Below are 27,600 nucleotides of genomic sequence, written 5' to 3'. Positions count from 1 at the left end.
GGACGTGCTTGCCTGACGTCCTGTGGAGAAGCTCTTTACGGGGATCGGACCGTCCATATCGTGGTGAACGACCTCTGTCCAGTAAGGGCAGCCTTCCACTTATTCACTCACCACCTCAGGCAACAACAGCGTTACGACATGCACAACTACGTCACCAGCACCCGCTATCGATAAAGCATCAAGCTTCCATCTCCCACTTCCCGCGCCGTTGTGTCCCTGCATCAGCGCCACGCCAAAGTCCCTCTAAACTCAGGACGCGGTTCACGACGCGTATAAAGAGCGGTTGGTGAAAGTAGCAAGCTGTGCAGCAGTACGTGGCGTTCAAGGTGTTTGGGTTTCAAGGATATAATCGACATCGTCGCGTTTAGTGAATGCGTTGCTGCTGCCTAAGCTTGGTGACAACCTTGCAGCTTTCAAACGCAGTCGAGCCTGCATATTGAATGTAGCAAACCGAAATAGAGTGCCAACTGTGCACTTGCTGCCGGTCACTGCTCCGAAACATACATGTCAGGAGCTCCTGTCCGATGGCGTATACAGAGTCGTTACGGAACGAGGCTGCGGACACCAACCTTGACGTCGCTCGAAAGCGCGCAAGGCTGAGCAACTCTCCAGCCTGCGACGACGAACCGGAGATTGAAGCACTCGCTCCTGAGGATATCGGCGGTGATCCGGTTCGGGCGATTCAGGTAGAGGACGAGTATACAGCGATGGCTCACTACAGTGACAGCTTTCAGGTTTGGTCCGACCTGGATGCCGTCAAGCAGATCCGCTTCGCACGGAGGAATCTCACCGGCCAGAACTACCTTGGGATGTCAGCATTCTTGCGGATCGAGAACTGGATAACCGAGCACCTCGACGACACACTGGACCACTCAAGCGAAAAGCTTCGCGAGAAATACCAAGAAGACGATGTATTCTTTGCCGAGCTTGGTTGTTTCGCCGTCGATTTGCTGCTTAACCCTGACTTCTGCCCGCGCGAGGAGTTGATCGGCTGGGATGATTCAGGTGATGACATACAGCGTTTCTTCGCCAGTCTTGTTCGACTCAGTGTGCGACATGTACTTCTACTGCCGGACAAGACCAAGGAAACCTTGGCCAGGCGAGATTCGGCGCAGCACACCCCGATGTCCAACTCTGGCCAGCAGACCATTCCCGCCCTAGCTTTCGTACATTTTCTTGGTCATCTTCTTGGGACCTCCGGAAAGACGGCAGGCTTCTTCCGCGAAATGTTCGGCGTGGATTGGAAACGACTCAAGGACAATTGTCGATTCATTGTCCAGGAAGAACATGACCTATGCGGGTCACTTGTCGTCGTGCTTAGTGATTTGGTAGTGAATGCTAACCAAATCACGGATGGCTGGTACGCAATCAAAAGTATTTTGTCGGTTGTGCGCTTTGACAACGCGCATGCCGGTGACTCCGCAGAAGATATAGTCAACCTTATCAACACTGGTGTGATGCCATTGATCTGTGAGAAGCATCCCCGCGCGTTGCCTGAGGGATTTCATGCTCACGTGGTAAGTGTTTGCGCTGAGGCGATCCATGTGCGCGCCACTTCTTCCGCGAACAGACCTGAGGATTGCTACCGACTGTACGAACGAGTTGTGCACAGTGACGACGCTGCTCTACTTGGAGAAGGATTTCCCAGCGAGAGCACGCTGGAGAGGTTGTGTGACAGTAATGGGGCGGTACGTGCCGACTTGCTGAGGGCGGCATGGCTCCTGTGCGCCTGCAAGTCGTTCATATTCAGCAGCATCATGGACATCCGCAGCTGTGGCATTGCTATGCTTCGGCGTGAGCTCTGCACGTGGCTCAAAACCACGCAGTGCCCTGCCGAGGAGTCTGCGGTGCTGCAGTACGCCGCACGCTTCCTCCGACAAAATGAACTTACGAGATACATCTTCAGCCCCGACTCGCACGCCAGCATCATCGGTCATAGTGCAAGCATTGTGAACTTCCTAGCTGTCACATCTCACTACACGGATCAGGAAAGCGACGTCATATGGCAGGCTTGCATGACCAGTGTCGAGGCCGGGTTCGTAAAAGCCTCCTTCGCCGTGATGCAGGATGTCTGCAGAGATCTCGACTTCGACCGACTCTTATACGTTACTCAGAAATTCACTACAGCATCCGTTGACCGGATTACGAGTGGTACAGCCGTGGACTTGCTTGGTACTTTACTCCGCTACGCGCACGGAGCTGCTTTGAACACTGGAAACGATGAACACATGTTGTCTCTCACGCAGACAACCTTCAAGATCCTCTCCAGACTGCACGCAGAGAAACCCTCAACGGCTTTGTCGCGTTTGCAAGAAGCGTGCATGATTGAAATTCAGACAGCATCAACGGAGGGGTCCTCTGTCCGCTCGTATCTGTACGGCCTGTGTGCATCGGAGGTCGCTGCGCAATCGGAGCTTGCCTCAGTGAGCGTTACCGTTGTAGCTGCTATCCTGCAATACAATGGGCAAGTTGACCCCAAGCGGTTGCTTGACGCTTTGCCGCTCAACGACTTTGTTAGCGAGTTGTGCGCGTATGTACGGAAAGCTAAAGGCTACAATCTACCGACGACGACGAAGACCACGGGGGAGCTTCGTGAGCGCATCAGTATCGTTTTGCGGTTGCTGTCGTTCAGGGACCCGGTGGAAGCTGGTGATATGGACGAACGCATTTGTCGCGTGCTTCTGCACGAAGACGCGATTGACAACTCCATGCGTGAGGTGGCATGGATAGCGCTGCGAGCCTACATGACATCACAGAACCGGTCGGTGGCAGCTGTGGCACACAGGCTGCGTGACTGCTTCTTCGCAACGCTGCTTGCTTCTCTCGATGCCGCGAACGCCACGCCCGCATTGATTCATCTAGCGCTCGAACGCCTGAAGTCCGAAGCGAATGAGTCTCTACTCCAAGGTCAGTTGATGCAAATGCTGGACGCTCCGGCGTGGAACAAGCTATTCCAGATCGCTATAGACAGTTCCGACGCGGCCATTGCGCAGGGCGCCGCAAATGCTCTTTGCGTTTTGTTATTTTCCTGGCCGCAAGATACCAACATCAACGAAAGCATTGCAGATTGTCAGATACGCTTCGTTGGAAAGTTTACCGACTGGCTTTGTGCCGAGTTCTCACAAATGTCCGAAGAAGATGCGCAGTTACGGAGGTTTACCCAGGCTATAAACGTGCTGGGGACCGTACTGGAGGCGAGCAGAAAGCAGCCATCCCGCCACCAGCTTCGTACATCAATGGAGACATTAACTTTAGAGGGTAGCGACGTGGATCCGCAAGCATTTACCTGCTCGTTGCAGATCTACTCGCCCCAAGATGGCCGTATTGTGAGGACTGTGCAAGCGATGGCAACAAGTACAGTCTCTGAACTCTCTGGACTTCTTTCAAGAGTCTCGGGCACGAAGCATAACCGTGTTGTCGTCGGCGGTAGGCTTGTTAACCTTGAGCGAGAGGCTACACAGAAGCTGTCGGATGTCGGAATCGAAGCTTCAGGTGTGATCATGATCTGTCCAGTGTACACGGCAGAATGTGAACTTGACACAGTGTTAACAAAACTAGGTCCACTTGAGCGAGAAATGCTGGCGCAGTATGATCGCTTCGAAGTATTCTTAGATGGACCGGTGACGATTGCCAGACGCACGTTCGATCTGCTCCGCTCGGTCAGACCATCGGCATCCACACGCTTCAGAATCTGCTCCTCAGACATGGACGTGGAGACGCTATTACCGTCGCACTCACCATACAGGACCATTTCCACCGCACACGTCTTGGCTACCAACCTGGCAGACTTCGCACGCGTTGGGGTGGCCAACGGAGTTTTCATTGCCCGAGGCGTGCGTCTACTCACGGCTTGTCTGATGGATCACACTAGACCTTTCGAAGCTACGATCCTGGAGCCCATTGTGACCTGCATGTGTAGCTTTTTACAAGGTACGTCGCTAGCTCGTCGTAAGCGAAGCACAATTCTGACCCTGTACAGAGCGGCCCCCAGAAGCAACGTCTTACCCATACTTCGAAGATGCGACCAGCCTTGCAAGGCGCCTCATTGGACTCCTGGAGCTGACGATGCAGATGCCCAACAACAGTGCTACCGGACCGTCGCCCTATCGAACACGGCTAGCTTCAGCTTTGTACAGCCTGGTCCTGGAAGCGTCGCGGATTGATGGCTGTGTGTGGCGCAGCTTCACACGAGACGATCGCTTTAACGACTTACACGCCTGTGTGCTGCTCGACAGAGAGCTACTTCATGCTGGAAACATCGTGAACCTGGTCAACAGTTTCTGCTTCGAGGAGACCACCCCAGAAGGTGCCTTGGCATCTTATTGGCAAGCGATCATCGCAACCATCCCTTTGGCCATGAAGAGCGCGTTCGGTACGACGGCTTTCTTCAATCTTGCAAATGACGTGCTCAGCCGGCTTGACGAGAACGAAAAGACAGAGCAGCATCTCCGTGATGTTATTCAGACTATGTGGCAGCACCTACGAACCTATAGGCACGCAGAGTGTGTGGAGAGTCCATTCTCCGACGAGACCATTGGCGGATTGCTAAGGCTGCTCGAGGCCGCTGTAAATGCGTTGAAGAGCTTCAAGAAGCCACTACACCTCCACGGACTGGCGGTAGATCTCATGGATAGCCTTCTGTTCCCGGAGCCTGCACGCGAACCACGAACACCGCCATTACTGCATGAGCACTCCAGATCGCTGGTCTATACCCTCCTCAGAGCAACGAGCGAGACGGTGTCAGATTACAATGCGCTGGCCAACAAGGCTGCAGACTCAATGGACGCCTTACCATCTGCAATGTTTCCAGGCTTCGTTGGGTGGATGCGGCAGCCCAATGTCTGTGCGGGACTCGTCAATCTGGGAATGACCTGCTACATGAACTCTTTGTTGCAGCAACTCTTCGCCAATCTTGCATTCCGCCGCTTTCTGTTCGACACGCCTGTGTCGGATCCAGTGAAGCAGAACTTCCTGTCGCTCGTCCAAGAGCTCTTTCTCGAAATGCAGGACTCTCTGCTGCCGTGGATCAACCCATCCGCCTTGGCCACCGCTCTCAACGTACACGTCGACAGTCAGGAGGACGTGCACGGATTCTATTCCACGTTTCTGGAGGTCTTGCAGACAAGCATGCCGGATAGCGAGCACGTTAAAGCACTAGCGAGCTTCTATGGCGGAAAACTGATTTCTCAGGTTAAAGGTGAGTGCGGTCATGTCTCCTCGCAGACCGAAGCTTTCACCGAGCTTGCAATTACCGTCAAGAACAAGGCGAGCCTGCGCGAAAGCCTCGATGAGTTTGTGCAAGGGGAGCCAATGCAAGGCTCTAACAAGTACCGATGCCAGTCCTGCGACCCCACTGAGGGTGGGCGGCTTGTGGATGCAATGAAGCGGACATGTCTTGACGAAACGCCAGACAACTTGACGTTCTGCCTCAAGCGCTTTACCTTTGAAGCCATGATGGGTCTGGAGGGAAAGGTCAACGATCGGTTTGACTTCCCAAGCGAGATCGACATGGCACGGTATCAACGCACGCACCTCGAAAATCCGTCCGCTGAGGTTGTGCCTGATATGTTTGACCTTGTGGGTGTCATTGTGCATCAAGGCTCCCTGGAGTATGGGCATTACTGGTCTTACGTACGCCTGGCAGCTTCCGGGGAGCCGGCAATCTGGGTTCAACTCGAGGACAAGAATGTGAGACCCTGCAGGAACGTTCAGGAGGTTACGGAGCAATGTGCGGGCGGCCTGCTCCATCCGAACGGCATGCCTAGGGCCGACAGTGCCTATGTCCTGTTCTACAGAAGGCGCAAAGCTCACGAGATACAAGTTGAGCTGACACAAGAGCCCCAAGCCTCGCCGTATGACGTGCGACTTACGCCACCTCGCGTTCAGGCACCGCTCGAGGCAGCGCAAAGCCTCCTAGCGGACAATTACTGGCGTTGGCGGATCACTCATCTCTTCGGCCAGCAATTCTCCGACTTCATGACGTGGCTGCTGAGCACAAGGCCGGGAGGCGTCCAGCTGGAAAGCCCAAACATCGACAGCCCAAACATCGACAGCCCCATGGAAACTACCATGAACGCTGTCACTTCCGGTCTGGTACATGCCGCCTCCCGCTACCTCCTTCGTATCGTTGGGTCTGAAGCCGAGCCCGCACGGAAGACAAGAGCCTTCTTCAAGACCATAACGGATGTGCAGTCTTGCGACATGCCACACTCCGTCTTCCAGAAGGAGTTCGTTGTACACGCGGTCAATGATTCGCTCGCTCATCTGGCTCAGCTCTGGAGGCATGAGGACCGAACCTACCGGGCCATCGTCTCTCAGTATGTTGCGCAATGCCTTCAGGAACTTGCGACAAGCCAAGACTCACGATATGCGACGGTGTTCGAAACCGTCCTAAAGCTACATGCCTCGTACTTACCTGAGCTCGATGAGATCAATCAAGTTTGGCACGAGTATCTTGGCTTCGTTACATCTATGGCTACGCTAGGTCCCAGGGAGACTTTACGTGTACTGATGGAAGGTTACTTGGAAGCGGCTTGGCTGCTGATGTACCAGCAGCGGAGTCCCGGGAGTGCGAAGCGGTCTAACATAAGCACCGAGATCTCGATCAGCACCAACGAGTTCAGCCTTACGGTCATCTTCGAGCTGATTGTCGGCTTGTTGAACAAGCACGTTAACCACAACTATGTTACCTTCAAGCAGGAGGATGACGAGCCCTATTCGTTCGAGAATGGCAAAGTCCATCTTCGCCCGCGCGATATTCGCATGCTCACGCTGGAACAAAACGGAGAGTGGTGCCTTGCTAATGTTGCGCTGCATCGCTGTGGCTTTGCAAAGAAAGAAAGCTGGCTAGACTGGGCGCCTAGCAGACTGCTTCGTGTACTCGCAGAGTGTGGCTCTCAGGACTTTCGCGCCCTGGTCGAGCGAACTTTGTTGATGCGTTGCGACCAAGAACAGTATTACGTGGAGCCCGTACTGCGATTGGCACTCAGCTACTGCACTGCCACGAAGCATCAGAGCGCCAACTTCATCAAGGCTTTCAGCCAACCTCTATCTGGCTGGAAGGATCATTCCGACCTGGAGATGGTCCAGTGGTGGACCGGTGTTGCTGCAATCGTGCGGAGACCAGCTATTGACAGTGCCATCGACTGGGCTTCGAACGGTCTCAAAATCAAAGAGCCCGTCAGAAAGCTGACGATAGGCTTTCTTTCGGCACACGTCTTCGCTGACGCGCACCCCAAGGCTGTTGAGACCGCTTCGCGTATTAGGGTGTCAAGGGTGCTGGCTGATCAATGCCTACCGGAACTGAAGCAAGCTTACAATCAGGAGCATACGTGGCCATATCTGGCGGACATGCTCCAGGTTATGATGATGGAAGCAGAGTGGCTGAAGAATGTTCATGAGAAGATACGGTTGGTAGAGGAGGCCGGCCAAACCACCGTTCTTGGGCGCGAAGTGACGACTGAGTACGCAGAGTCGAAACGTACGCTTGTCGCTTTGACACAGACACTTGAGGATCTGAAAGACTGGGAGGTAGGTGCAATGGTGACCATGTCAGCTGTCGACCGATCTGGCTCCGTGGTGATTCGCATGGCTCATGAGGGTCTTGATGATGCCGATCCCGAAAGCGATACAAGCTTGACGGGCGGCTACGATGAAGATGATTATGTGTGATGGGAAACGAGGCGATAATGAATGCATGAGCGTGGTAGCTGCGACAAGGACAGCGACATACAGCGAGGCGCGCAGATCAATGCTGGCCTATGTAGGTATTGATGACGGGAATGTACATCGGTACAGCTTGCAATATCGTAGCCTTAGATGCGAACGGTAGTGCGGCAAGAGTAGTACAGCCTCGATTATCTGTGGTTCTAAAACTATGAACGTTTCGATGTCTCCGCGTCATTGAAAACCGAGTTCACATTCGGCAAGGTGATGGACCGGCTCTCAATTCCCAACCCTCACGTGCCAGGCCTTTTGATAGGTTTATATCTCCAGCGTATACATCAATGCCTAACCCCCGAATCATAGTCGTCACAGGCGCAGTAAGTCAAAGCTGCAGCAGGCGATGGTTGCATCGATCCGCCACTGAAGTTCAGCTCTGACAGTTGCCGTCAGAACCGCGGCATTGGCGAAGGCATTTGCAAGCTTATACTGTCGCGACCTGGCATCGAGCCATTGAAGCTATTCGCTGCTTCACGATCCGGGGCTCACCTTGGCTTCAAGTCGTCTGACGAGAGCCGTCAAGTGCTCTATCCAAAGCTCGACATTGCGGACAAGAGCAGCATCACCGCGCTCGCGACGGAAGTGAGGCAACATGGTCCCGTAGATGTGCTCATCAATAACGCCGGTATCAACCTTGACAACGAGTATGGTTACGACAATGCGAAGAAGACGCTTGAGGTGAACTACCAAGGCACGTTGGAGGTATGGTCTGTACCGCAAACAAGCCCACCGCCGAACGGCTGACGAAGCGACGGAACGTTAGATGTGCCGTGCCTTCATCCCTCTGCTCTCGCCGCAAGGTCGCATAGTGAACCTTTCGTCCGTTGGGTCAACCTTAAAACCGTACAGCGAAGACGTCAAGGCGCGTTTTCGCAACGCCGATAACACCGTCGATGATCTGGACCGTATCGCTGCAGAGTACATGGTAAGCACCTCATTTTGCACTTGCAAGCCAGCCTAGAGACCACGTTGGTGACATGGTGTCATGCAGCAAACCGTCCAAAACTCCACCGAAACCAACTCCGGCTTCGGCGGCCCCGGACGCAGCTACAGCGTCTCCAAAGCCCTTGTCAACGCCCTCACCAGCCTTCTGGCCCGTAATAACCCAGATGTCACGGTAAACTGCTGCTGTCCGGGCTGGATCGCAACAGACATGGGTCGTCTCGTAGCGAGCAGGCAAACGCAGCCGCCCAAGACCGCGGAGCAAGGCGCCGTGATCCCCGTGCGGCTGGCGCTGGACGATTTGGGAGGGGTGAGTGGGAGATATTGGGCTAATGCTAGTATTCGGAGTAAGGATGCTGGGGAGGTGCAGGATTGGTAGTACTCTGCGCTGCTTGCCCTAGCGCGGACTTGACAGCTTGGTGAAGGGTGAGTGACGAAATGTATTTGTACAGGGTATCATCTATGTATTTCTATATCAAGGCTTGGCCCTTGAACATGCCATCCCTCACCTCTCTTACAATATCCTTGCGGTCGTTCTTACCGACAAGCACAACACCGCGCCCTCTGCGACCCATCCGACCGACTCTGCCTAGGCGGTGGATGAAGTCGATGCTCGTATGCGGTACGTCGTATAGGATGACAGTTCTGACCAGCAATGTGTCGATGCCGCGGGAGCCAAGATCGGTCATGACTAGCACGCGGACATTCTTCAACTGCTTGCCGCTTGAGCCTGTGGTTTGTTTCTCGTCGCGCATCATCGGCAGGTCCGCTGGGCTAATTGCCACAACGTCATCTGTAGCTGCTTGCTCTGCAGCCTTCTTTTGCTTCATATTCGCGGGTAGTAGTGCGGCGCCGGTGAACGACGCTAACACCTCGGCCTGCTTCCTCTCGTCGCTGTCCCTGCTCAAAGCAGTGGCGTCAATGCCCTTTGAGCGTAGATACTCAGCCAACTCACTGGCTTTCTCACGCTCGTTCACGAAAACAACGAGCTTCTTCTCCCGTTCCTCGCCAGTCTCGGCAGCTTCCTTGCCAATGTCATAGATAGTTTGAGCGCATGCGAGATCGCGGTTGCCTTGGTAAGGAATCTTATCGATATCTACGACGCTCAACTGCACGCGGCGCGGAATGGCGTGGAGATTGGGCGTGACAAGCCGTCTGACATCCGGGAAGCGCTTGTGAAGGAAAGAGTCCAGACTTCGCGGGATCGTTGCTGAGCAAAGAACGATCTGCTGCAGTGACGGCGTTGCGCGATCAATGATGGCAGATGTGATGGGCGAGAAGGAGCGGTCGAGTAGGCTGTCCGCTTCGTCGATGACCAGGTGCGTGACGCGAGACAGGATGTTCGGATCATCTTCCGCTATGCTCGAGAGCAGATGAGGCGTGGAAATGACTATATCAATGCCATTGGGGGAGAACATGCGGTTCTGGATCACAGTCCTGCTGAACTGCGCACTAATCAGAGCGGACCGAAACTTGACGACATGCGACAGGCTCTTCACGACGGAGCCGACTTGGGCCACAAGCTCAGAAGTAGGGAGGAGGACTATGGCGCGAGGTCTTCCAGCAGTCGAATGTGGTTCGCCAACATCAGGCGGTTCAAGGTCGAACCGCTTCGACTGCTGCCTCTCAGCGTTCTCCCGCGCCCTTCGCGCCGTCTCTATCCGCTCCAACTCTGCATCCGCCTTCTCCGCTCGCTTGATAGCGTCGAGCACTGGCAGCACGTAGGCCAGCGTTTTACCAGAGCCGGTCTCTGCAGCGAGTAGGAACTGCTGCATCTGCTTCTTCTGTACAGCCTCGACTCCAGGTTTGTGCTTCGTTCGTCGTTTGCCATCTTCAGTACCAAGTAGAGCTGGTATGGCCAGCCTCTGGATCGGCGTCGGAGACACATCCGCAAGCCCACCCAAAGCCATTGGACCAATTGATTCCTTAATCACCGGCAGCAGGTCGAACTCGCCAAAGCTGTCTCTCTCTGACAGCGCCTGCTTCACACGGCCACGCTTCTCGTAAGAGACGTTCGCCAGCGCTCGCTGCATCTTGAGCGCCTTCATTGGCTCCTTCCTTTCCCTCTCCGGCTTGTCGTTCCCATAGCGGCTGGCTCGCTTGAGCTCTGCAGACGATGCCTTTCGTTGCGGCGCCTGCAGCTGACGAGGCACTTCAGTCACGTTCATTCCGCCGAACGGAGTGTTGCGACTCTTCCTGACGGGCTTGCCGCTCGGTGCGGTCTTGGGTGGTGGTCGTCCGACGTTGGCCGACAACACCATACGCGGAGGCCGGCGCTTCTGAAGGGTCGCCACTCCTCTCGTACTCTGCCATTGTGTCGCAGTCGTCCTGAACAAGGCTTTGGCTTCACAGAAAGGGCAGACGGTGGATGAGAGGCGGAACATTCTGTGTCGATGCGGCACCTGCTTCCTCTCACAGGAAAAGATGCGCCTTGCTCTCCACGCCCGATCTGAGAAGGCAAGTAAGCCGATGGAAGTTTGCCTGGAGTGGCATAGCGCGATGGTTGCCAGTGGCGACCGGGCCGAAGGAGCCTCGGGGCTTGACAGTTTGGGGGGCCAGTTCGTTGACACTCTATGCGTAACAAGAGACATAATACATTGCTACTCGAGGAGCTTCTACGTTTCTGCACCTTCGTTGGGACGTGAGTATGCTATCATAGGCGCTTGGTCACTCATACATATTGTTCGCTTCAAGCCACCTCGGCGCCGCATCTGCTCGTGAGAGCAAGCGCGCATTCCACGCGAACTTCTCTGCTTCTCGGCGACCAAGCTCGATCGCATTGTTGCGTCGCATACCCTTCTGGACAGCTTCGCTTAGACGATGGACTCAGTGAGCACTGCTTGATACAAACTCCCACAGTGAGCATCGTGTGCTTACCGCCATGGTTCGCCAGGTTCAGCCTTTGCGCATCTCCAAGAACACTCCTTCCTCGTCACCCAACAAGATGGCTGCTTCGAAGCCTCTTGCCGAGATTGGCTCGACCAGCCAGCGGAGGAACTCGCCGAGCTACAATCAGGCGACGAAGGTAAGCATGCGCGCCATTTCCCTCTTGCCGCTGGTCTCAGTGTTTGTTGACACAGACCGCTTTCCGTAGAAGATGATCGTTTCTCGCGAATCCTCGCCATACGCCGAGAACTCGTCACCTTTCAGCACGAAACTCGCGTCTCCTCGCGAGCTAAAGGATAGGATGTCGCCGTTTCGCTACGATGAAAACACTCCGGAATGTTCACCATCGCCTTCTGTCTCCCCCACGCGCCGTTCCAGCATTGAGCGCTTGAAGCAGTCCGGCCGCGTCAAGAACAGCAACATCTTTGCGCTGGAGACGAGAGATGCTTACGACCCGACGTCGTTGCCGATCGTGGAGAGACCATCAGCCAACAGACCACTTAGCCAGCAGTTCGCGAATAACAGCTTCACGCGCTACGACAGCCTTCGAAAGGAGAACAACCCGCTGCTGAGTCCGCAGAGGTCGGGTCACAAGAGGTCAGAGACCGAGATCAATGTTCCGAAGCTCAGTCCGACCAAGGAAGCTGCTGCGATCGCGTTGCCGGTCAGCCCAGAAAAGCAAGGCAGCCCATCACCGACAAAATCGTCCCTGGCGCGAACGAGTATGTTCGGCACATCACAGCAAAGCTTCTTTGACCCACAGAATGGCACATGGTCGGAGGACGAGCGTGCACCAACCCCTCGTGGGCTCTACAAGCACCAGAAAAGTGTAACCTTCCACGCCGAGCCGCCAGTCATCCAGGAGTACGAGCAGCAAACGCCCGAGCCGTCTGTGTCTGTCTGCTCACGCGAAGGGAGCTGGGACTCAGATGCCATTGACGTCTCAGACTACAGCTTCGAGCGTGGCAGCTCTGCTGAGCAACAGGAGCGTGAGGACAGCTTCGACGCCGACTTGGAGAATGCGGACAAGACTCCTGTTGTCCTTCCTGAATACTGGTCTCGCATGTCGCCTGAGGAGGCTCGTACGGACCTCGTAAACAACGAGGACGATGTTTTCGATGGCTCGAGCCCAGCGCGTCCGGTCCTTGGCCGGTCCGAGAGTGTGACGTCTGACGGCGAATCAAGGCCGTTGCCACCTTTGCCCGGCTTCCTGGGTAAGCATGCGCCCCTGCACACGGAGAAAAATCTTGCTTCTGCCGGAGCAGAGCACGGCACGCCCGAGGAGCTGCCCGTCACCAACCTAGACACGGGCGAAAAGATGGATGTGCAAGTCCGCGTGGCAGAGGCTCCGGTCATGGAAGACTTGATTGTTACGGACCTAGCTGAATTCGCTAGCGCTCCGCCTCGAATCTCGCGTGAGAGCATTCTGCGCAAGGTTAGGAACACGAAGTACGATTTCGAGGATGAGAGCGATATCGAGGAGTCCATCTTAGAAGCGGACCACCAGGTGCCGCGCATGTCGTATGCAGAGCTTGCGCAATTGGATCCTGACCAGCCGATTCCGTCTCGCGAGAACAGCAGAGAGACGAGCGAGACGCATCTTGGGCAACATGTGGAAGAGCAGCCGATTGAGCTGTTGGACGAGGTCAAGATCAAAGCCGAGCCGACTGACGAGGACGATGTCGACCTGGCCGCCATTCCTGCCATCGACGAGCAAATAGCTCAGTCGCCGCGCTCACCCTCGCGCATGGACGAGTACGACCGCCAGTCCTCGGTGCTGCGCCACCCTGCAGAGCCCGAGAGCGCGGACGAAGAGGACGATACGAGCCGATACTCTTCTGCGGAGCCGGAGGCCGAGAGCACTATTCTGTACAACGAAAGCAATGAGCCTGCCGACGACGGAAAGGAGAGCCTGCAGGATGCCATGCAGCTGCTCACCGTGAAGGACTACTCCGAGCCAGCATCTGTAAGCAAGCCAACTATGACGGGCGAGTTCTTGGGCTTGCCTACATACCTGAGCGCGGATGACTACGACTTTGGCATGAAGCAGTACATAACGCCCTCTCCGCCGACGTCCAATGAGACCACCAGGCAGCTTGACCTGAGTGATGTGCCGAAGCCTGAGCCCCTTGACTTCAGCCATCAAGTTCCGGATGCCATTAGTGAGATATACGGTGGAACTGAGATCTCACCGCCAGGTACTCCAAACTCTGTCGGAGAGCACCGCACAAGTGATGTCAGCTCGATGCACGAGCAGGTCGAGATTGCACGGTATGAGATTGTGCCAGAGCCGCAAATTCAGTCAGAGCCAGAGCCGGAGCCAGAGATCGTCATCCCGGAGCGCAGGGCCACCATCAAGACCGGCGGCAGGCTCAAGGCTCGACCTTCTGCCTCCCAAGCAGACTTTGAGGCCATGGCCGAACAGCGAAGACTCGTTAGTGGCGAGCATCCTGTTCCTGCTATCCCAACTGGGTACCGTACGGAGCCCGAGAGCACAACTCACGACGAGACAGATGAGCGATCGCATTGCGAAGACGAACGGCCAACTAGCCACCAAAGCCAGAGGCCGCAGCTTGATGTCTCCATTCCCGAGATTGCAACCAACGAAGCCGACGATCTGGCAACGGGCTTAGATGCCGAGTTTGATCGCTTGCTTGAGACCCAAAAGGTACATTCACCTTTCCCTGCACCACTCTTCGCGCGCTTCGACGCTGCCACGCAGCAACCGAGTGTCGCACGCAGTACCGCAGAAGCATCAATGCCCCAAACCCCTTACACTCCCCACTCTTGCAGTGCTGGTGCTAACGGAAGCTCTTTACATCCACAGAAAGGCTACCTCATGCGCCAGAACACGAAAGTGGTCGTGGCTTCTAACAGGAACTTCTCGAATGACAGCAACGGCTCGCACCTGCCAGCCGTCACCGAACTTGCACCGCCGACGTCGCCAACGGTGGAAGGTAGGTCAAGCTCCGCGACGCGTGGGAGCCGATCATCGCCGCGAAAGCCGAGCGTGGAGCAGTACTTCAAAACTGAGCCGTGGAACGGCAAGACGAGGCGCAAAAGTATGCGTAATGCTTCGGCGCAGGGTGCCGCCTGTGTCCGGGAGCCGGCGCCGCCGTTGCCAGGGAAGGAGAGTGCGCTGGGTGTCGTTAACGAGGATTATGCGGCTGGGACTGCTAATCTGGATGATGAAGTCGCTGAAGGTGTCGAGCGTGGAAGGTTGTTCGTCAAGGTTGTTGGCGTCAAGCACCTCGACCTGCCAATGCCCAAGCATGACCGTCTGGATTTCCAGCTGACGCTCGACAACGGCCTACATTGCGTCACCACAGCGAACCTCGAGCTGGGCAAGTCTGCACCCATTGGCCAAGAGTTCGAGCTGGTGGTGCAGGACGATCTTGAATTCCAGCTCACGCTCACGACCAAGCTGCCACCTCCGCCAAAACCACCGGCGACGCCTACGTTGAGCAGCCCAACGAAGAGCGTCAAGAGCCAGAAGACTGGTGGCTTCGCGTCAAGGTTTTTGTCAAGTCCGAGGAAGCGCGCTGAGCGCGAGAGGGCAGAGCGCGAGGCTGCGGAGGCCGAGGAGCGGAGATTGCAGGCGGAAGCGCAGAGGAAGCGTGCTTCTGCGCAACCGACAACGTGGGATCTGCTCCACGAGCTTGTCAACGCCGCCGACGGCTCTTTCGCACGCGCCTACATCAACCTTAAGGCGCACGAAAAGCAGTGTTTTGGCCGCCAACTCACCGTTGACGTTCCTTGCTACAATGAGTGGGCGCTGGAGAAGGACAGCCATGTCGTCAACAGTGTCCGCTCGAAGCGTGGTGCGCACACCGGACCGATTCGCAGACCGCCGTATGTGGTTGGTCAGCTCGAGCTGCAGCTGCTCTACGTGCCGAAGCCGACAGGTGCGACGGATGAGGACATGCCGAAGAGCATGGGTTCGGCGATTCGAGAGATGAACAAGGCAGGTGAGGTGAAGGAGGTGGTGCACGAAGGCCACTTGAGCCAGCAGGGCGGTGATTGCACGGTATGTTCTGTGAAGCCGAAAGGAATGTCGTTCAGTCACTGACCATTCGCAGCACTGGCGCCGCCGCTTCTTCCGTCTCCAGTCTTCTCGCCTGACAGCCTACCACGAGCACACCCACCAAAAGCGTGCCGTCATCAATCTCAGCAAGGCATCCCGGCTGGTCGACGATAAGACGACCCTCGTCGCCAATCCAGCATCCTCCGCGCCCGGCAGCAAGGGCAGGAGAAAGTCTGCTTTTGCCGAAGAAGACGAAGGCTACCAGTACGTGGAAGAAGGCTTCCGCATCCGCTTCGCCAACGGCGAAACCATTGACTTCTACGCCGACTCCCGCGCGGCCAAGGACCAGTGGATGGAGGTACTTAGCCAAGTTGTCGGCAAGCCGGACGTTGTCAAGAAGGCGGCTCGATGGACAGATTTGGTGCTTGCACGAGAGCGCGCTGAGGCCGAGGCGTCTTCATCGCCGACTAAGCCCTCGCCGCCGCAGGGAACGGAAGTGCATGACTTCACCAAGCCAGTAGCGAGGAAGTCGATGCCGACCAAGAGTGCAGCTAGCAGTCCGGTCAAGGGGCCTCCAGCGCAGAGGCCACCACCAGCGCCTCGGACGGGCACTGGCGGGAGTGAGAGGGAGAGGGCGAGGACGCCGCCAATGGCTCCCAGATCTGCGCATAGAAGTCGGGAGGCGGTCAAAAGTATGATCTTCTAGGGGTGGAATGCGAAGTGAGCATGCTTCTACTGTAGGTGGCAGATCGGGACCATGGCCTCAAGAAGGGCGGTGGTCTTGCATTTTTTTCTTGAAAAGCTTTGTACATTGGCTGGACGTCATCGCGGCGTACGGAGCCTTGTGCGGAGTGGGTGTCGCTCGCTTTGGCGGAGTGTAAGGATCGGACGGTGTTAATGATACATACGCATAATGCTCGTCCATTAAGCCCGACTTGACTTTCCAATGCAAGTTGTCCTTAACCAGAGTATAAAATCCCAATGCTACTGACGCCGTCGGTATGCTTGCCCGACACCACCTATGGTGAACTCCGAGCTCAAGAGTGCTCTTACAGATGCATCGGCGCCAAACTCAATATCTTACTCCACCCCTTCTCCCGAATCTCCTTCCCTACGATTCCGCTCAACCTCGTGCCAATCGGCTCGCCACCCTTATTTATCAGCACGCAAGCGTTGTCGTCGAATCTCACCACGCTGCCGTCGGGCCGCTGGTACTTCTTCGCCGTGCGCACCACGACCGCGTGCCGGATGTCGCCTCGTCGGACCTTGTTGGCGGCAGAGACTGATACTGAGCCTCCTCCGCCCGTCTCCGGACCGAAGTTGCGTTGCTTTTGTACTACTACTATTATCCGGTCGCCTAACAAGAAGAGTCAGCAGGGTGACGGCGGAATTGAGGATGTGAGTGCTACCGATTTTGGCGTGTCGCTTCATCTTCAGTACTTTGACGCATTCTGCTACTGCGGCTCCAGAGTTGTCGATCACATTGACCATGGTCTAGTATTCCATCGGTCAGTATAGTCCTTCGTACACCATAGTCGTGACTGCCTTATTGGGAGTATTTGCGCCAGAATATCTCCGCTCGCAGCGGGTGGTGTGAATTTGGTACCTTTAGTTGGATCATCTTCGCGACGTCTGCGGCCTCTGCGGGCCCTCCTCCTATGATACCCTCTTTCCTCCTCACTTCGAACGAATATCTTCTGTGCTAGAGTATGCCGGTCGTCGGCAACCTTTACCACACCCTCGGGGCCGTCCGAAATGCTCCGCAAAAAGCAGCCGCGCGCCAGACCTGAAATGGATGTGCCTATGCATGTGGCTGGGATGGTCGGAGTGGAATAGCCAATAGCGCATGGCTACACGCGACCGCACTCAACCCTCTACCGAAAGGCGCATTCACCCTTATTATAACACAATGAATGACATGCTATCGTTTAAGCGCGGCTGCAGTGAAGGAGCGGCAGTGGAAGAAGAGGTGCTGTTCGAGCGGTAGGCGAAAAGAGGGAGCAAACGTAAGGCGGACGTGCTTGCTGGCTGGCGGAGGAATGGGAATGGGGCTGTAATACGAACAATAAGTCGCGCTCCTTTCAGCCGCATGCAAGAGAACAACTTCAGCAATCTGGATGTTGGACATACAATAGCTATAGTCACTTGTAGCGCTCAGCGTACAGAGCCAAGATGCCGCGGCAAGCCGCCGACTTGGAGGAGGCATTGAAGAAGAAGGGAGGCTTGACGTTGTCGCAATTGGCAAACTACGATGACCTGATTACCGATGCGCTTGTGGATCGCGTGAGTGCGATGTTGCTGGCGGCGTGGTTGAGTGGGCGCTAACACGGCTTCAGGTGTATTTCTGGTCCACCATCCGCAAGTTGAAGGCCACGTACCACCCGTGCCGTGGCGTTGCCGAGGAGGAAGTCTGCAGCATTCTCCAAAAGCGAGTCATCATCCAGAAAGAACCTACTGTGGCCCATGAAGAGCTTCTCCGTCTGCCGGGCATACAGAAGTTTTACCGCGGTCTCGGCACGGAAGATGAAAAGGAGCACTTTGAGCGCCACGTTCGCAAGTATATCAACATCTACCTACCGGACTGCCCCTTTGATGTGGGCACAACGAATCGCTACACCGTCATGACCGCCGAGGCGGCGATTTACGCGCGCAAAGCGATCCGTAAAGGCGAACCCATCAAGTACTTGTCGGGCATTCAGGTGGAGATGACGGAGCAGGAAGAGAAGGAGCTCTGCAGTCGGACGGACTTCTCCATAGTTCTCTCTTCGCGCCGCAAGCGACCGAGTCTGTTCCTGGGACCAGCACGTTTCGCGAACCATGACTGCGACTCGAATGCTCGATTGAATACGAGCGGACCTCATGGCATTCATATCGTGGCTTGTAAAGACATTGCCGTCGGCGATGAGATCACTGTTACGTACGGCGAAGATTATTTCGGATTAGAGAACTGCGAGTGCTTGTGCGCTACCTGCGAAAACAATGTACGGAATGGCTGGGATCCGAGGGGTCCCTTGCTGAAGGACGACAGCAGTGAGGATGACGAGAGCGAGGCAGAGGAGGAACCGCGACCTCATAGGGTACCTCAACGACCAATGCTGGGGAAGCGGAAACGTGACGAGTCGCAATCAGATGCGCTCTTGCAAGGTGAACCGTCTCCGAAAAGACGAGGTCCCGGTCGACCGAGGAAGTACCCACTGCCTCCAGGTGAAACGATGAGCGCCTACAAGAAGAAGCGAGCGGTTGCCGACGCTAGAGAGCGTAGTGAGCTCTCTACAACGGAGGCCCAGGCCCGGATGAAGGCGATCCGCAAGCCGACGAACATTGAACGACATAACGAAGCCAGGAAAGCACAGCTTGGTCACGGTCGATGGCAGTCTACAAAGCAAAGAAGAAAGCATGGAAAGGCGCGAGTAGTGCGAATGCAACCGCAGCTCAAGCAGCCGGAGGATAGCAGCATGAGCTCGGAAGAGCGAGCCGATTCCGAAGCTACTGCTGTACTCGACAGAATTCGTGCCATGCTGTGCAACATTGGAGATCTCGTGCTAAGCAAGCGACAAGCTGCGGAAGAACCTCAAGATATGTTAGAGAAGTCGCCAGAGATCGCCGAGACAGACTCGGAGCAGCAACGAACACCTGAGAGTAGGAATGTGCGAGGTGGCGCGGACGACCAGGAGGACTGGGACGAGGCTTACGCCACGCATGAAAGCGCAGAGTGGCCGCGAGACGGAGCTGGTCGCTTTGTGCCGCGCAGTATGAGAGCTATGCTCGAAGAGCGGAGGGCTAGGCTTTTGGAAGACCGATCAATGTCTTGCGATTACGCCACAACCGTTGACAACCCTCATGGTGATGCACGGACGCCTTCATCTGCTAGCCAGTCTGGCAGGCGGGGTGCAGTTGATGGTAAGCCGAGTCTTTCGTCAGGCAAGCGATCGAGGTTCGCTGTCGTAGAGAATGCAGCATCCGACATCTGGAGCGTCCCAGCTTCGCCAGATCCGGCGTTGGAAGAGCCGCGTGGACCTTCTGGCCATGCATTGTGCGAGCGAGCAGAGCCAGCGGGCGTCGCGTCGACCGGTAGCACCAGCCCAAGCTCCAACGGCATGGCCGACAGCAGCTCTAACGGAACCGCGGCCTCAAGTGCAACTTCGCTTCAAAGTGCGCCTCGTCCGCAGATAAGGAAAGAGTTTCTGGGTCCCAATATCGCGTTCGACATCGTGGAGATGCTGACGAAGCCACCGCCTGAAGACGAAGATGATGCTATGGAGCTTGTAGAGGGCAGCAAGGCACATGCTAGTGCGTCTCAACTTATCTCTGCGAATTTCGTGATCGAGCATGACAGAGCAGAAGAAGAAGAGGAAGCAGAAGAAGAAGTAGAGGGAGGCGAGGGTTCTGTGCAGCCTCGGCGCGGCAGGACAGTGACCCGCGATGCGCGGCAACAAACTTTTAAGATGCAGAAGGAACCCGAGCAGTCTCGGGCACCAATCCGGAGCATCGAGACGGAAGACGACGCAGAGGCAGAAGCCGAGTCATCCAACTCAGAAGAACGACGCGGCGAGCCACGCACACCCGGCGACTACCACCTGTGCCGGGCCCTGCTTGCCACGACATACCACCGCTGGGTCGAGTGTCGCAACTGCGACAAGCACTTTGTGCAAAGTGAGGCATATCTTACGCGCATTGCATGCCCGCGCTGCGAGCGCCATAGCAAGCTGTACGGATATTACTGGCCCAAGACGGATAGGGAAGGCAGGTTCGACACGGAAGAGCGTGTGCTGGATCACCGAACTATTCATCGGTTTATCGAGCCCGAGGAGGAGCGAAGCGAAAAGAAAGGCCGGAAGACACTGGCGGAGATGGTGAGAGAGCGGGAGAAAGAGGCTCTGGAAAGCTCGAGAGAGGGCTCGGAAGAGAGTGAGGGTTGGACGAAAGCGGATCGAGGGAAGAGGTTGAGGGGCAGTCCGAGGAGAGGTGCCGTTCCCGTGCCAGAGAGGGAGCCCTCGACAGTGAGAGCGGCGGTCGAACGAAGCGGTGGCCCGAGAAGATCCAGAAGGACGATGTAAGCTGCCTAGCCTCAAGAGACGTCAAGCAGCTTCAATACAATATTTATGTACTATATGCCGACGCCTGCAATAGGCCCCTCTTCCACTAAGCGCCTTCATGGGCTAGCTTTGTGTGGCACGAACGCACATGACCGTGGTATGTGTCACAAGAAGGGACTCGTCGGGTAGCTGCATGAGACAAGGCGGGTCTCGAATTGCTTGCTTCCTGTATCGCTCAGCTCCTTTTTGTTTGTAAGTGCTTTGTGCCGCTTCTGCTCACTTGCCTGAAGACTTGACCGCTTGGGCTGGCGATCGACTACGCGCTGTTTGCTATGTCGTACGGCTTGACTGCGTCGGCTTGCTCACCGTCTTTTCACCACATCTTCGCGCTGGCCGAGGGTCAAGCAGGTTCGCCGCTCCTCGCTACTTCTCGATGACTTTGCTCGTCGACAGTAAGGCACCCAACGATCTCTGCCTTCTGGCTGCACTGTCCTACACCATTCTGGTGAAGATGGGAGTAGATTGTTCCCGCCCTTCGCAGCACTACAGCGAGGTCTACCTTCCATCCGACACCTTACGGGTCTGCTCGAACGACCCATGTCGCTGCCCAGGGGGCGCGCATGGCACTAGAAATAGGCGGTATACGTACGTCGAGCGTGGCGGAGATGGACGAGAGCGGTATTATGATCCGATAGACTACGTACCGCAATTCTTGATGGGCGGAGGCGGTTGGCCGATGCCATGGCGCGATGCCAAAGAGTGGACGATGAGGGATTATGATCGTTTGGGTGAGATATTGACCGAGTATTATGACCGCGAGAGAGGACGGAGAGGTTATCGCGGAGGTGGTGGGGGCGGTGGCGGGCCGTGTGGCCTTGGTGGGTTTGGCGGGTTTGGAGGAGGCTTTCCGATGGGACTTGGTGGCTTGGGGATGGGTGGTATGCCATTCATGGCGGGTTGGATGCCGTCGATTATAGGCCCGGATAGGTTCGGGGGCAGCAGTGATTCACACTCGTCTTCGTCCGGAAAACGTCACCGTCGACATCCTACCATGAGCGACTTCGAGCGCATGCAAGACCGCATTGATGAGCGCTTGCAGAGGATGGCGGCGGAGTACCAGAAAGCGATGACGGAGCGAGACGCTCTCCTGTTTGGCTCAGAGGCGGAGATTAGGCAGGAACAGTATAAGGAGCATATGCTGAAGATGCTTCGTGAGGCGCTGCCACAATTTTCTCAGCTTTTCCCGCAAGGTCAGCAGCCTTCAATGCATGCAGGTGCCGCTATGGGAAGCATGGCAGGAATTAATCCGATGCAGCAAGCGGCTCAAACACCGTTCATGGGCGGCATGGGCGCTATGGGAGGAATGGGAGGCATGGGAATGAGCGGGCTTGGAGGTATGGGGGCGATGAATCCCATGATGAACCCGGTGATGGCCGGGATGGCCGGAATGAACCCATATGCTTCGGCATGGCCTGCCGCGCCGCCTCCCGATTACGGAACGCCACCGGGTTCCAGAAGTGGCGGAGGACGTCGGTCTCGAAGCCGGATCGACTTTGGCGACATTGATGACGACGATGAGTATGATCGACCCCAGCGCCGGCGACCGCGAGGTGGCGGGAGGAGACGGTGGGATGACGACGAGGAAGGTTTCGGTTTTCTGGGTAGTTCGCGGGGTGAGTAAGTACGCTCCAGCGTTTACTTCGACGGAGTATCGAGCTAACAATTGCGAGATCCCCGTTCGCCTAGAGGAGGTCCATCAAGACGGCCAGACCGAGGCGATGGGCCGTTCGGAGGAGGTGGCAGTGCTAGTAGCTCCTCGTACACACCAAGTTGGTTGCGTAATGAAGCGCCTATACCGCGCATGCGATCTGATGCCGACGATCCGCTTCTCCGAAGCGCAGGGCCTACGACCGGCTCACCTCCGAGACAACCCAGTACTGTGCCCATACGCGTGCCCACACCCACTCCCTCGGTCCGAACGAATGCACCTTCCACGACCACGTCACTCTTCGCTGAGCCTGGCTCCTCACCACCAGTTATACCTGGAAGACCGCTTCCGGCAGAAGTGTCGGGTCCGTCCAACACACCATATTCTCGTGCGTCTGACTTCGATCTCTTTACAGATCCACAACTGCGATCGGCTTATCAACCGTACCGTCCAGGCCCCGAAGGAAATCCTGCTGCAGGTCTCATGCCGCCCTATGGCCCAGGACCGTACATCGGCGAGCAACAGGGCCTACGCTCTGCCATGCGTGCCCCAGCCCCGAATGTGCACTTTAACGAGGAAGCTAAGCTATCGCGAAGCAGAGACGATGAGAAGCTACGAGGAGAAGCACAAGCTGGAGCCGAGCCAGGCCCGAGAGACGCAAAGTAGGGGTGATCGCCTCCATAGCATGGTTCGGTCACGATCGGACCTGAGGAAAACCCGCGCAGTTCGTGGTTGACCCAACGGAACAGTGAGATAGCAAGCGTGTATAGACGAAGCTGACGTTTCGATCCTGCATTTGTGTAAGAGTGCCTTTGCACAAGCTTCTGAAGAGTTCGCGCCAGACTCCTCGCTAAAACAAGACACGCGCCATGCCGCATATCGATAACTGCTTGACGGAATCGCGGTGCTTCAAGTGATGTCGCTGCGCGTCCATCCCTCTATTTAATGCGGTCGAGGGTCGACCAACAATGATTGCAATTCACGCAAACGAAGAAAAGCGCCTGGTTTTGATGGTCAGTCTGTGTATCGGAGCTGTTATCCATGCAGTGCCTCACCATGCCCGTCTCTCTCGTTCGCTGCTGACTCTGGAAGAACACCGCGTCTCGTTCGCCGCACTGTGCACATTGTTCATCTTCCGTATGTGGGAGCTGTAACAACCATGTCTGTCAGCATGGGTTGCTGCAGAGCACAAGGGCGCACAATGTGACGACAATAGACACTCCAACTCTGCCTCCCGTCTTCTTCATGACTCAGCTACACCGGCGCTCGACAGGGTGCGTTCTCTGCGCTCAGCCTCCACCTTGGCTCGCTCGTCCTCGGCATCTTCCGATGCGCCCGGATCTTCCGTCTCCAGCAAGATGCCGTTGGAGCTCGGACGCCCACAGAAGGGACATAATATCTCCTGCCCGCAGAGCGTACACAGGTCAGGGATCGTCTCCTCACCGTACACGTCCGGCTCATCCGTTTCCATGGCTGAATCATGACCATAATACATTTTGTCTTCGTCAACATTTGCGAGATCACAATCACCCACCGTAGGATCCTCCGCTACCTCCTTGTAGTTGCCTGGCGTCTCCGCAATCTCGTCTCTCAGAGCGTTGCGGAACACACACGTCGTTTCCGCCTTCTCGCTGTAGGCACACATACGGCACGAGAACATAAGTTCATGGCTGATCTTGTCCTCGGCTGGGTACAGCATGTTTGAGCTAGACCCACCGTCAGCGGATGGTTCACATCGATTACGGCGACTCTTCAAGCAATCACTCACCACTCGCGACAAAAGCGGAAGCTGATCTTGACTTTGTCCTTATCCTGCTGGCCGACAGCCTCGCTGTCCATGTCGTAGGAGGTCATGCTGGGTGTGTAGTCCTGATGACTGTGGATGAGCGTTGTATTGATACACCCCCGAGTCAGAGAACGAAACGCTGGTGGATCCAAAGCAGCTTAGTGAGTCGCGCGTGGCGCTGGATTATTACATTCCGCGCCACGGATCGTAGCCGAAGGTGACGTTTACCGGTCTGTGCGGGGCTTTGGTCTCGTGCTCGTAGTAACAGCAACAGGTAAGCGAGGCAAACAACCGAGCGAATCCTCGATCTCTCTTCAAAGTTGCGTGTCGTGATAGCGGTGCATATCACGAAGTAGGAATTGAAGCCAGGAGTCTGGGGAAAACAGCGCCCTCACGCCCGCATTGCTCGCTAGCTGGCCTTACCCCAGACCCGCACACATGGTACGTCCACTCGCTCGCCGCGAACGGAGAACCTGATTATGCACGAGCAGTGCGAGAGAAAGCATACTCACGCTAAATGCAGGCGACGGGATTGCCAGCCGGCTGGGAGGTCCGGCACTCGAACAGCAAGAACCTCCCGTATTACTTCAACCCGCAAACCAAGGAATCGCGATGGGAGCCGCCACAGGAGACTGATAGCGAAACGCTGAAGCATTACATGGGCCAGTATCATACGGCCAACCTCCGACAGGACGGCGTCGCCGCCCAGCAAAGCCTTGACGGCAAGATCCGATGCGCACATCTGCTTGTCAAACATAGAGACTCGCGGCGACCAAGCTCGTGGCGTGAAGCTCAGATTACCAGGTCCAAGGACGACGCTATGGTGATTATCCGCAATCACGAAAGCAGGATCAAAAGCGGTGCGACAAGCCTTGGCGAACTGGCGACCACAGAGAGCGATTGCAGCTCCGCCAGAAAGCGAGGTGATCTGTAAGTCTGCTGTTTATGCAATACTTCCGTTATTCGAGCGAAGACAATCGTCCGCTTCCGAGCCATTACACTCGCACAAGACGGGCCTAGCACGCCCTTATGCAAGCATTACACTACACAGCAGCTGATTTAGTCTGATCATTAGAGGTTTCTTCGGTAAAGGCGACATGCAGAAGGAGTTCGAGGAAGCATCGTTCGGCTTAAGGCCTGGCGAGGTATCACCAGTCATCCAGACTGCCTCTGGGCTGCATCTTATTGAGAGGTGAGTTGTATGTTGTGCGAGCTACATCGGACATGGTATACCTCTTATTCATGATCGTCAGCACGCATGTGGCAGAATCCGCTCGCTCGTGGCCGGAAGCGGCTTCTTTGTACGACAAGCTCGCGCAGCTACTTGTCACATCATTGTTGTGCTGACAAGCATTGTTCAGGCTCGAGTAACCTCACTCAAACTTGGTCGAATACAAGAAGGCGGCCGAGACAGAGTCGCATAAAGGTTATCATCTGCATGGTCCATGGCTTTGTGGGGTGCATGTTAGGAGCGCTCCCTTGAGCGTATGGTCTTGTGGAGATAAAGCAAGCATAGTAGGTCAAAGAAGACGATGTCTCTCCGTATTGAATCAATTGTTCGCCGGCTGCGGCTCGGCGGTATGCACCGCATCCTCTGCACAAAGCCGCGCAGGTGCTTCTCTCCGCCATTGAAACTCGAGTAAGGCTCCTGTTCTAGCACGCTCTCTCAACATTTATGGATAGTTACTATTTGAGTACTGAATATCTAGCTTGGTGACCTGATGAGGAACACACCACCGCGCGTTCAGAGGTACAAGGATCCGAAAGCTCGCCTGCATTACACAAACATTCCAACAGAGCAGGTTGCACCCGATTGCCACCTATGAGCTTGCCAGACGGGGGCTCAAGTAGCGAGTATACCACTCACTGGCGAACAGCCACATACTCAAGGCGCAAACGACGTGTTCACAGTATAAAACAGAGCTAGGGGGTCATTCACAGCCACGACCCAGCTCGGCTTGGCCTTCACGTGACGACCGCTCCACAAGTCACGCGACGAGGATCGGGTGTTACGGGAGAGCTTCATGAGGAAGGAGCAACATTCGCAGACAGCACCTGCTTGAAACGTCACAAGTTGCAGCCGAGTCTCGCAGCTTTCAGCGGTCGATCAGAAACTTCGAACATACGAACTCTGACTTTCAACACGACAACCACTTCAACGCTCACTCCGCGCAACAGCAACAACTCACTCGCCGGAAACACCACCATACCTATGCACCACGCCTAACTATCGAGACCTACTAGACGTATGCGGCGCATCAAGCGAACCATCTAAAGTGCAGGTGCTAACATAAATACAGCCTGCGGTTCTTCGTGTACGGGCTGTTTCTGGACACGTCGTACATCGGCATGGCCTCATTCACGTCTGCTGGCAACGTGAAGCGTCGCACCAGTAGTGCGGCCAGCCACCGGCGGCCCTTCTGGGCCAAGACGGAAAAGTCTCTCAAGCTGTACATCGAGAACCCGCGGGGCAGCGAGTCTTCGGCCAAGGCGCACTCACTCAAGGTAGTTGACTATGGCATCGACAACTTCTCGTACGATCCGGACCAGCTCGCAGCTTTCGTGATGCCGGCAAACCTTCCTGAGCGCATTCCGCATGAGCTTCTTGACAAGACTATCGACTGGCAGAAGGCGGGCGCGGCACTCTGCACTACGCTGAATCGCATTAGCTTGTCATACAACAACGCCGTGAACTCGGCCTTCCCGCACCGGTCAAAGAGTGTCTCGTTCGGAACGAGTTCCGACGAACAGGCGACCTCGGGCGCTGCAGTCTCGTCGCCTCCAGAATCTCCACTGTCACCGAGTCCGATCAAGGCCCTAACACTCCATCAGCTGGAGAAGCTGACAACGACTGCACGCTCCGAGGTCACACTTCCCATGGGAATGGAGTCGCCACCCTACACTCCGTTCGATGCTTCCAGCTACGGCTCACCTGTCAGTTTCGAGAAGGGCAAAGAAGCGGCTAATCTGATTCCCGATCTTGCACTCGTTGACAACCAGCTGTCACCTCTGCCGTCTCTCGAACTGATGTCATCCGCCTACAGCCCAATCTCGTGGGAGTACTTTACTAAGCAGTACGACGAGCAGCTGAGGGACTGCAAGATCGCATACCAGCGTGTCCGTGGCTACGGTCGAACCATCGACATCATGCTTATTGAGCTCAGCCGAGTCATGAAGCCAGAGATCAAGCTCGCCACCATTGACTACCGTAAATGGTGGGAGTCGTTGCAGCTCAAGGTCAGCGAGCTCCGCAAGGTTGTCGAGACTCTCAAGAGGCCAACCCTGGACAATGTGACACAGGCCTGAGAGACTATACTCGAAGGGTCTCCGTGATCGTGCTTTGGGTCACAAGCCACAGAGGTCGGCGACTTGATCGTCGCTCCTTCGCGCATAATGCACTGCACCTGCGAACAGCACTTCAGGACACGTTGAATATTACAGGCTGGTCCTTCATGGCGCGGGCCGCATTCTTCTGCGGGCAATGTCATAGTTACTT

General features: G+C 55.9%; 11 protein-coding genes across 11 annotated transcripts; 7 read left to right on the top strand and 4 right to left on the bottom strand.

Moving 5' to 3' along the window:
- The first annotated feature begins 231 nt into the window (after window positions 1-231).
- BAUCODRAFT_129382 (uncharacterized protein) lies at window positions 232-7,865 on the top strand. Its single transcript, XM_007675954.1, has 2 exons — window positions 232-3,930; window positions 3,980-7,865. Exons 1-2 carry the CDS (start codon window positions 525-527, stop codon window positions 7,669-7,671), a joined length of 7,098 nt encoding a protein of 2,365 aa, XP_007674144.1. The 5' UTR covers window positions 232-524; the 3' UTR covers window positions 7,672-7,865.
- Window positions 7,840-8,909, top strand: BAUCODRAFT_393649 (uncharacterized protein). Its single transcript, XM_007675953.1, has 3 exons — window positions 7,840-8,042; window positions 8,116-8,424; window positions 8,486-8,909. Exons 1-3 carry the CDS (start codon window positions 8,007-8,009, stop codon window positions 8,681-8,683), a joined length of 543 nt encoding a protein of 180 aa, XP_007674143.1. The 5' UTR covers window positions 7,840-8,006; the 3' UTR covers window positions 8,684-8,909.
- Window positions 8,888-11,066, bottom strand: BAUCODRAFT_31463 (uncharacterized protein). The gene has a single exon (XM_007675388.1). It carries the CDS (start codon window positions 10,923-10,925, stop codon window positions 9,135-9,137), a length of 1,791 nt encoding a protein of 596 aa, XP_007673578.1. The 5' UTR covers window positions 10,926-11,066; the 3' UTR covers window positions 8,888-9,134.
- Window positions 11,067-11,249: 183 nt separating this feature from the next.
- Window positions 11,250-11,614, bottom strand: BAUCODRAFT_31462 (uncharacterized protein). The gene has a single exon (XM_007675387.1). The coding sequence runs from the start codon at window positions 11,442-11,444 to the stop codon at window positions 11,280-11,282; it is 165 nt and encodes a 54-aa protein (XP_007673577.1). The 5' UTR covers window positions 11,445-11,614; the 3' UTR covers window positions 11,250-11,279.
- BAUCODRAFT_146125 (uncharacterized protein) lies at window positions 11,609-16,280 on the top strand (the record flags this gene model as incomplete). The annotated part of the gene is made up of 3 exons (XM_007675952.1): window positions 11,609-11,689; window positions 11,759-15,577; window positions 15,630-16,280. The coding sequence occupies 3 exons, from the start codon at window positions 11,609-11,611 to the stop codon at window positions 16,278-16,280; spliced, it is 4,551 nt and encodes a 1,516-aa protein (XP_007674142.1).
- A 343-nt stretch (window positions 16,281-16,623) lies between these two features.
- Window positions 16,624-17,195, bottom strand: BAUCODRAFT_120436 (uncharacterized protein; the record flags this gene model as incomplete). Its single annotated transcript, XM_007675951.1, has 3 exons — window positions 16,624-16,931; window positions 16,984-17,068; window positions 17,181-17,195. 3 exons carry the CDS (start codon window positions 17,193-17,195, stop codon window positions 16,624-16,626), a joined length of 408 nt encoding a protein of 135 aa, XP_007674141.1.
- A 166-nt stretch (window positions 17,196-17,361) lies between these two features.
- Window positions 17,362-20,837, top strand: BAUCODRAFT_393590 (uncharacterized protein). The gene is made up of 2 exons (XM_007675950.1): window positions 17,362-17,857; window positions 17,911-20,837. The coding sequence occupies exons 1-2, from the start codon at window positions 17,747-17,749 to the stop codon at window positions 20,629-20,631; spliced, it is 2,832 nt and encodes a 943-aa protein (XP_007674140.1). The 5' UTR covers window positions 17,362-17,746; the 3' UTR covers window positions 20,632-20,837.
- A 1,386-nt stretch (window positions 20,838-22,223) lies between these two features.
- Window positions 22,224-23,246, top strand: BAUCODRAFT_31457 (uncharacterized protein). Its single transcript, XM_007675386.1, has 2 exons — window positions 22,224-22,287; window positions 22,341-23,246. The coding sequence occupies exons 1-2, from the start codon at window positions 22,242-22,244 to the stop codon at window positions 22,982-22,984; spliced, it is 690 nt and encodes a 229-aa protein (XP_007673576.1). The 5' UTR covers window positions 22,224-22,241; the 3' UTR covers window positions 22,985-23,246.
- On the bottom strand, window positions 23,244-24,440 carry BAUCODRAFT_31455 (uncharacterized protein). Its single transcript, XM_007675385.1, has 4 exons — window positions 24,087-24,440; window positions 23,853-24,024; window positions 23,374-23,466; window positions 23,244-23,319 (listed from the first exon to the last, which is right to left on the bottom strand). The coding sequence occupies exons 1-4, from the start codon at window positions 24,170-24,172 to the stop codon at window positions 23,257-23,259; spliced, it is 414 nt and encodes a 137-aa protein (XP_007673575.1). The 5' UTR covers window positions 24,173-24,440; the 3' UTR covers window positions 23,244-23,256.
- Window positions 24,441-24,542: 102 nt separating this feature from the next.
- Window positions 24,543-25,728, top strand: BAUCODRAFT_31454 (uncharacterized protein; the record flags this gene model as incomplete). The annotated part of the gene is made up of 4 exons (XM_007675384.1): window positions 24,543-24,545; window positions 24,628-25,034; window positions 25,180-25,300; window positions 25,466-25,728. 3 exons carry the CDS (start codon window positions 24,543-24,545, stop codon window positions 25,298-25,300), a joined length of 531 nt encoding a protein of 176 aa, XP_007673574.1. The 3' UTR covers window positions 25,466-25,728.
- A 639-nt stretch (window positions 25,729-26,367) lies between these two features.
- Window positions 26,368-27,567, top strand: BAUCODRAFT_31453 (uncharacterized protein). The gene has a single exon (XM_007675383.1). It carries the CDS (start codon window positions 26,454-26,456, stop codon window positions 27,408-27,410), a length of 957 nt encoding a protein of 318 aa, XP_007673573.1. The 5' UTR covers window positions 26,368-26,453; the 3' UTR covers window positions 27,411-27,567.
- Window positions 27,568-27,600: the final 33 nt, after the last annotated feature.

This window comes from Baudoinia panamericana (assembly GCF_000338955.1).
Source record: "Baudoinia panamericana UAMH 10762 unplaced genomic scaffold BAUCOscaffold_3, whole genome shotgun sequence".
Taxonomy (NCBI): domain Eukaryota; kingdom Fungi; phylum Ascomycota; class Dothideomycetes; order Mycosphaerellales; family Teratosphaeriaceae; genus Baudoinia; species Baudoinia panamericana.
This window is presented reverse-complemented; position numbering and strand designations above follow the sequence as displayed.

Excerpts from the sequence above, each read along its gene's own strand:
- BAUCODRAFT_31462 (XM_007675387.1), bottom strand. The coding sequence starts at position 11,444 with ATGCGATCGAGCTTGGTCGCCGAGAAGCAGAGAAGTTCGCGTGGAATG.
- BAUCODRAFT_31463 (XM_007675388.1), bottom strand. The coding sequence starts at position 10,925 with ATGGTGTTGTCGGCCAACGTCGGACGACCACCACCCAAGACCGCACCG.
- BAUCODRAFT_393649 (XM_007675953.1), top strand. The coding sequence starts at position 8,007 with ATGCCTAACCCCCGAATCATAGTCGTCACAGGCGCA. Across the intron at positions 8,043-8,115 it reads TCATAGTCGTCACAGGCGCA|AACCGCGGCATTGGCGAAGG; the intron begins GTAAGTCAAAGC and ends AGTTGCCGTCAG. Across the intron at positions 8,425-8,485 it reads ACTACCAAGGCACGTTGGAG|ATGTGCCGTGCCTTCATCCC; the intron begins GTATGGTCTGTA and ends ACGGAACGTTAG.
- BAUCODRAFT_31453 (XM_007675383.1), top strand. The coding sequence starts at position 26,454 with ATGGCCTCATTCACGTCTGCTGGCAACGTGAAGCGTCGCACCAGTAGT.
- BAUCODRAFT_31455 (XM_007675385.1), bottom strand. The coding sequence starts at position 24,172 with ATGACCTCCTACGACATGGACAGCGAGGCTGTCGGCCAGCAGGATAAG. Across the intron at positions 24,025-24,086 it reads TTCCGCTTTTGTCGCGAGTG|CTCAAACATGCTGTACCCAG; the intron begins GTGAGTGATTGC and ends CGGTGGGTCTAG. Across the intron at positions 23,467-23,852 it reads AGGTAGCGGAGGATCCTACG|CTCCCACATACGGAAGATGA; the intron begins GTGGGTGATTGT and ends TGGTTGTTACAG.
- BAUCODRAFT_31457 (XM_007675386.1), top strand. The coding sequence starts at position 22,242 with ATGACGACGAGGAAGGTTTCGGTTTTCTGGGTAGTTCGCGGGGTGA. Across the intron at positions 22,288-22,340 it reads CTGGGTAGTTCGCGGGGTGA|ATCCCCGTTCGCCTAGAGGA; the intron begins GTAAGTACGCTC and ends AACAATTGCGAG.
- BAUCODRAFT_393590 (XM_007675950.1), top strand. The coding sequence starts at position 17,747 with ATGCCGCGGCAAGCCGCCGACTTGGAGGAGGCATTGAAGAAGAAGGGA. Across the intron at positions 17,858-17,910 it reads CCGATGCGCTTGTGGATCGC|GTGTATTTCTGGTCCACCAT; the intron begins GTGAGTGCGATG and ends ACACGGCTTCAG.
- BAUCODRAFT_129382 (XM_007675954.1), top strand. The coding sequence starts at position 525 with ATGGCGTATACAGAGTCGTTACGGAACGAGGCTGCGGACACCAACCTT. Across the intron at positions 3,931-3,979 it reads CATGTGTAGCTTTTTACAAG|AGCGGCCCCCAGAAGCAACG; the intron begins GTACGTCGCTAG and ends GACCCTGTACAG.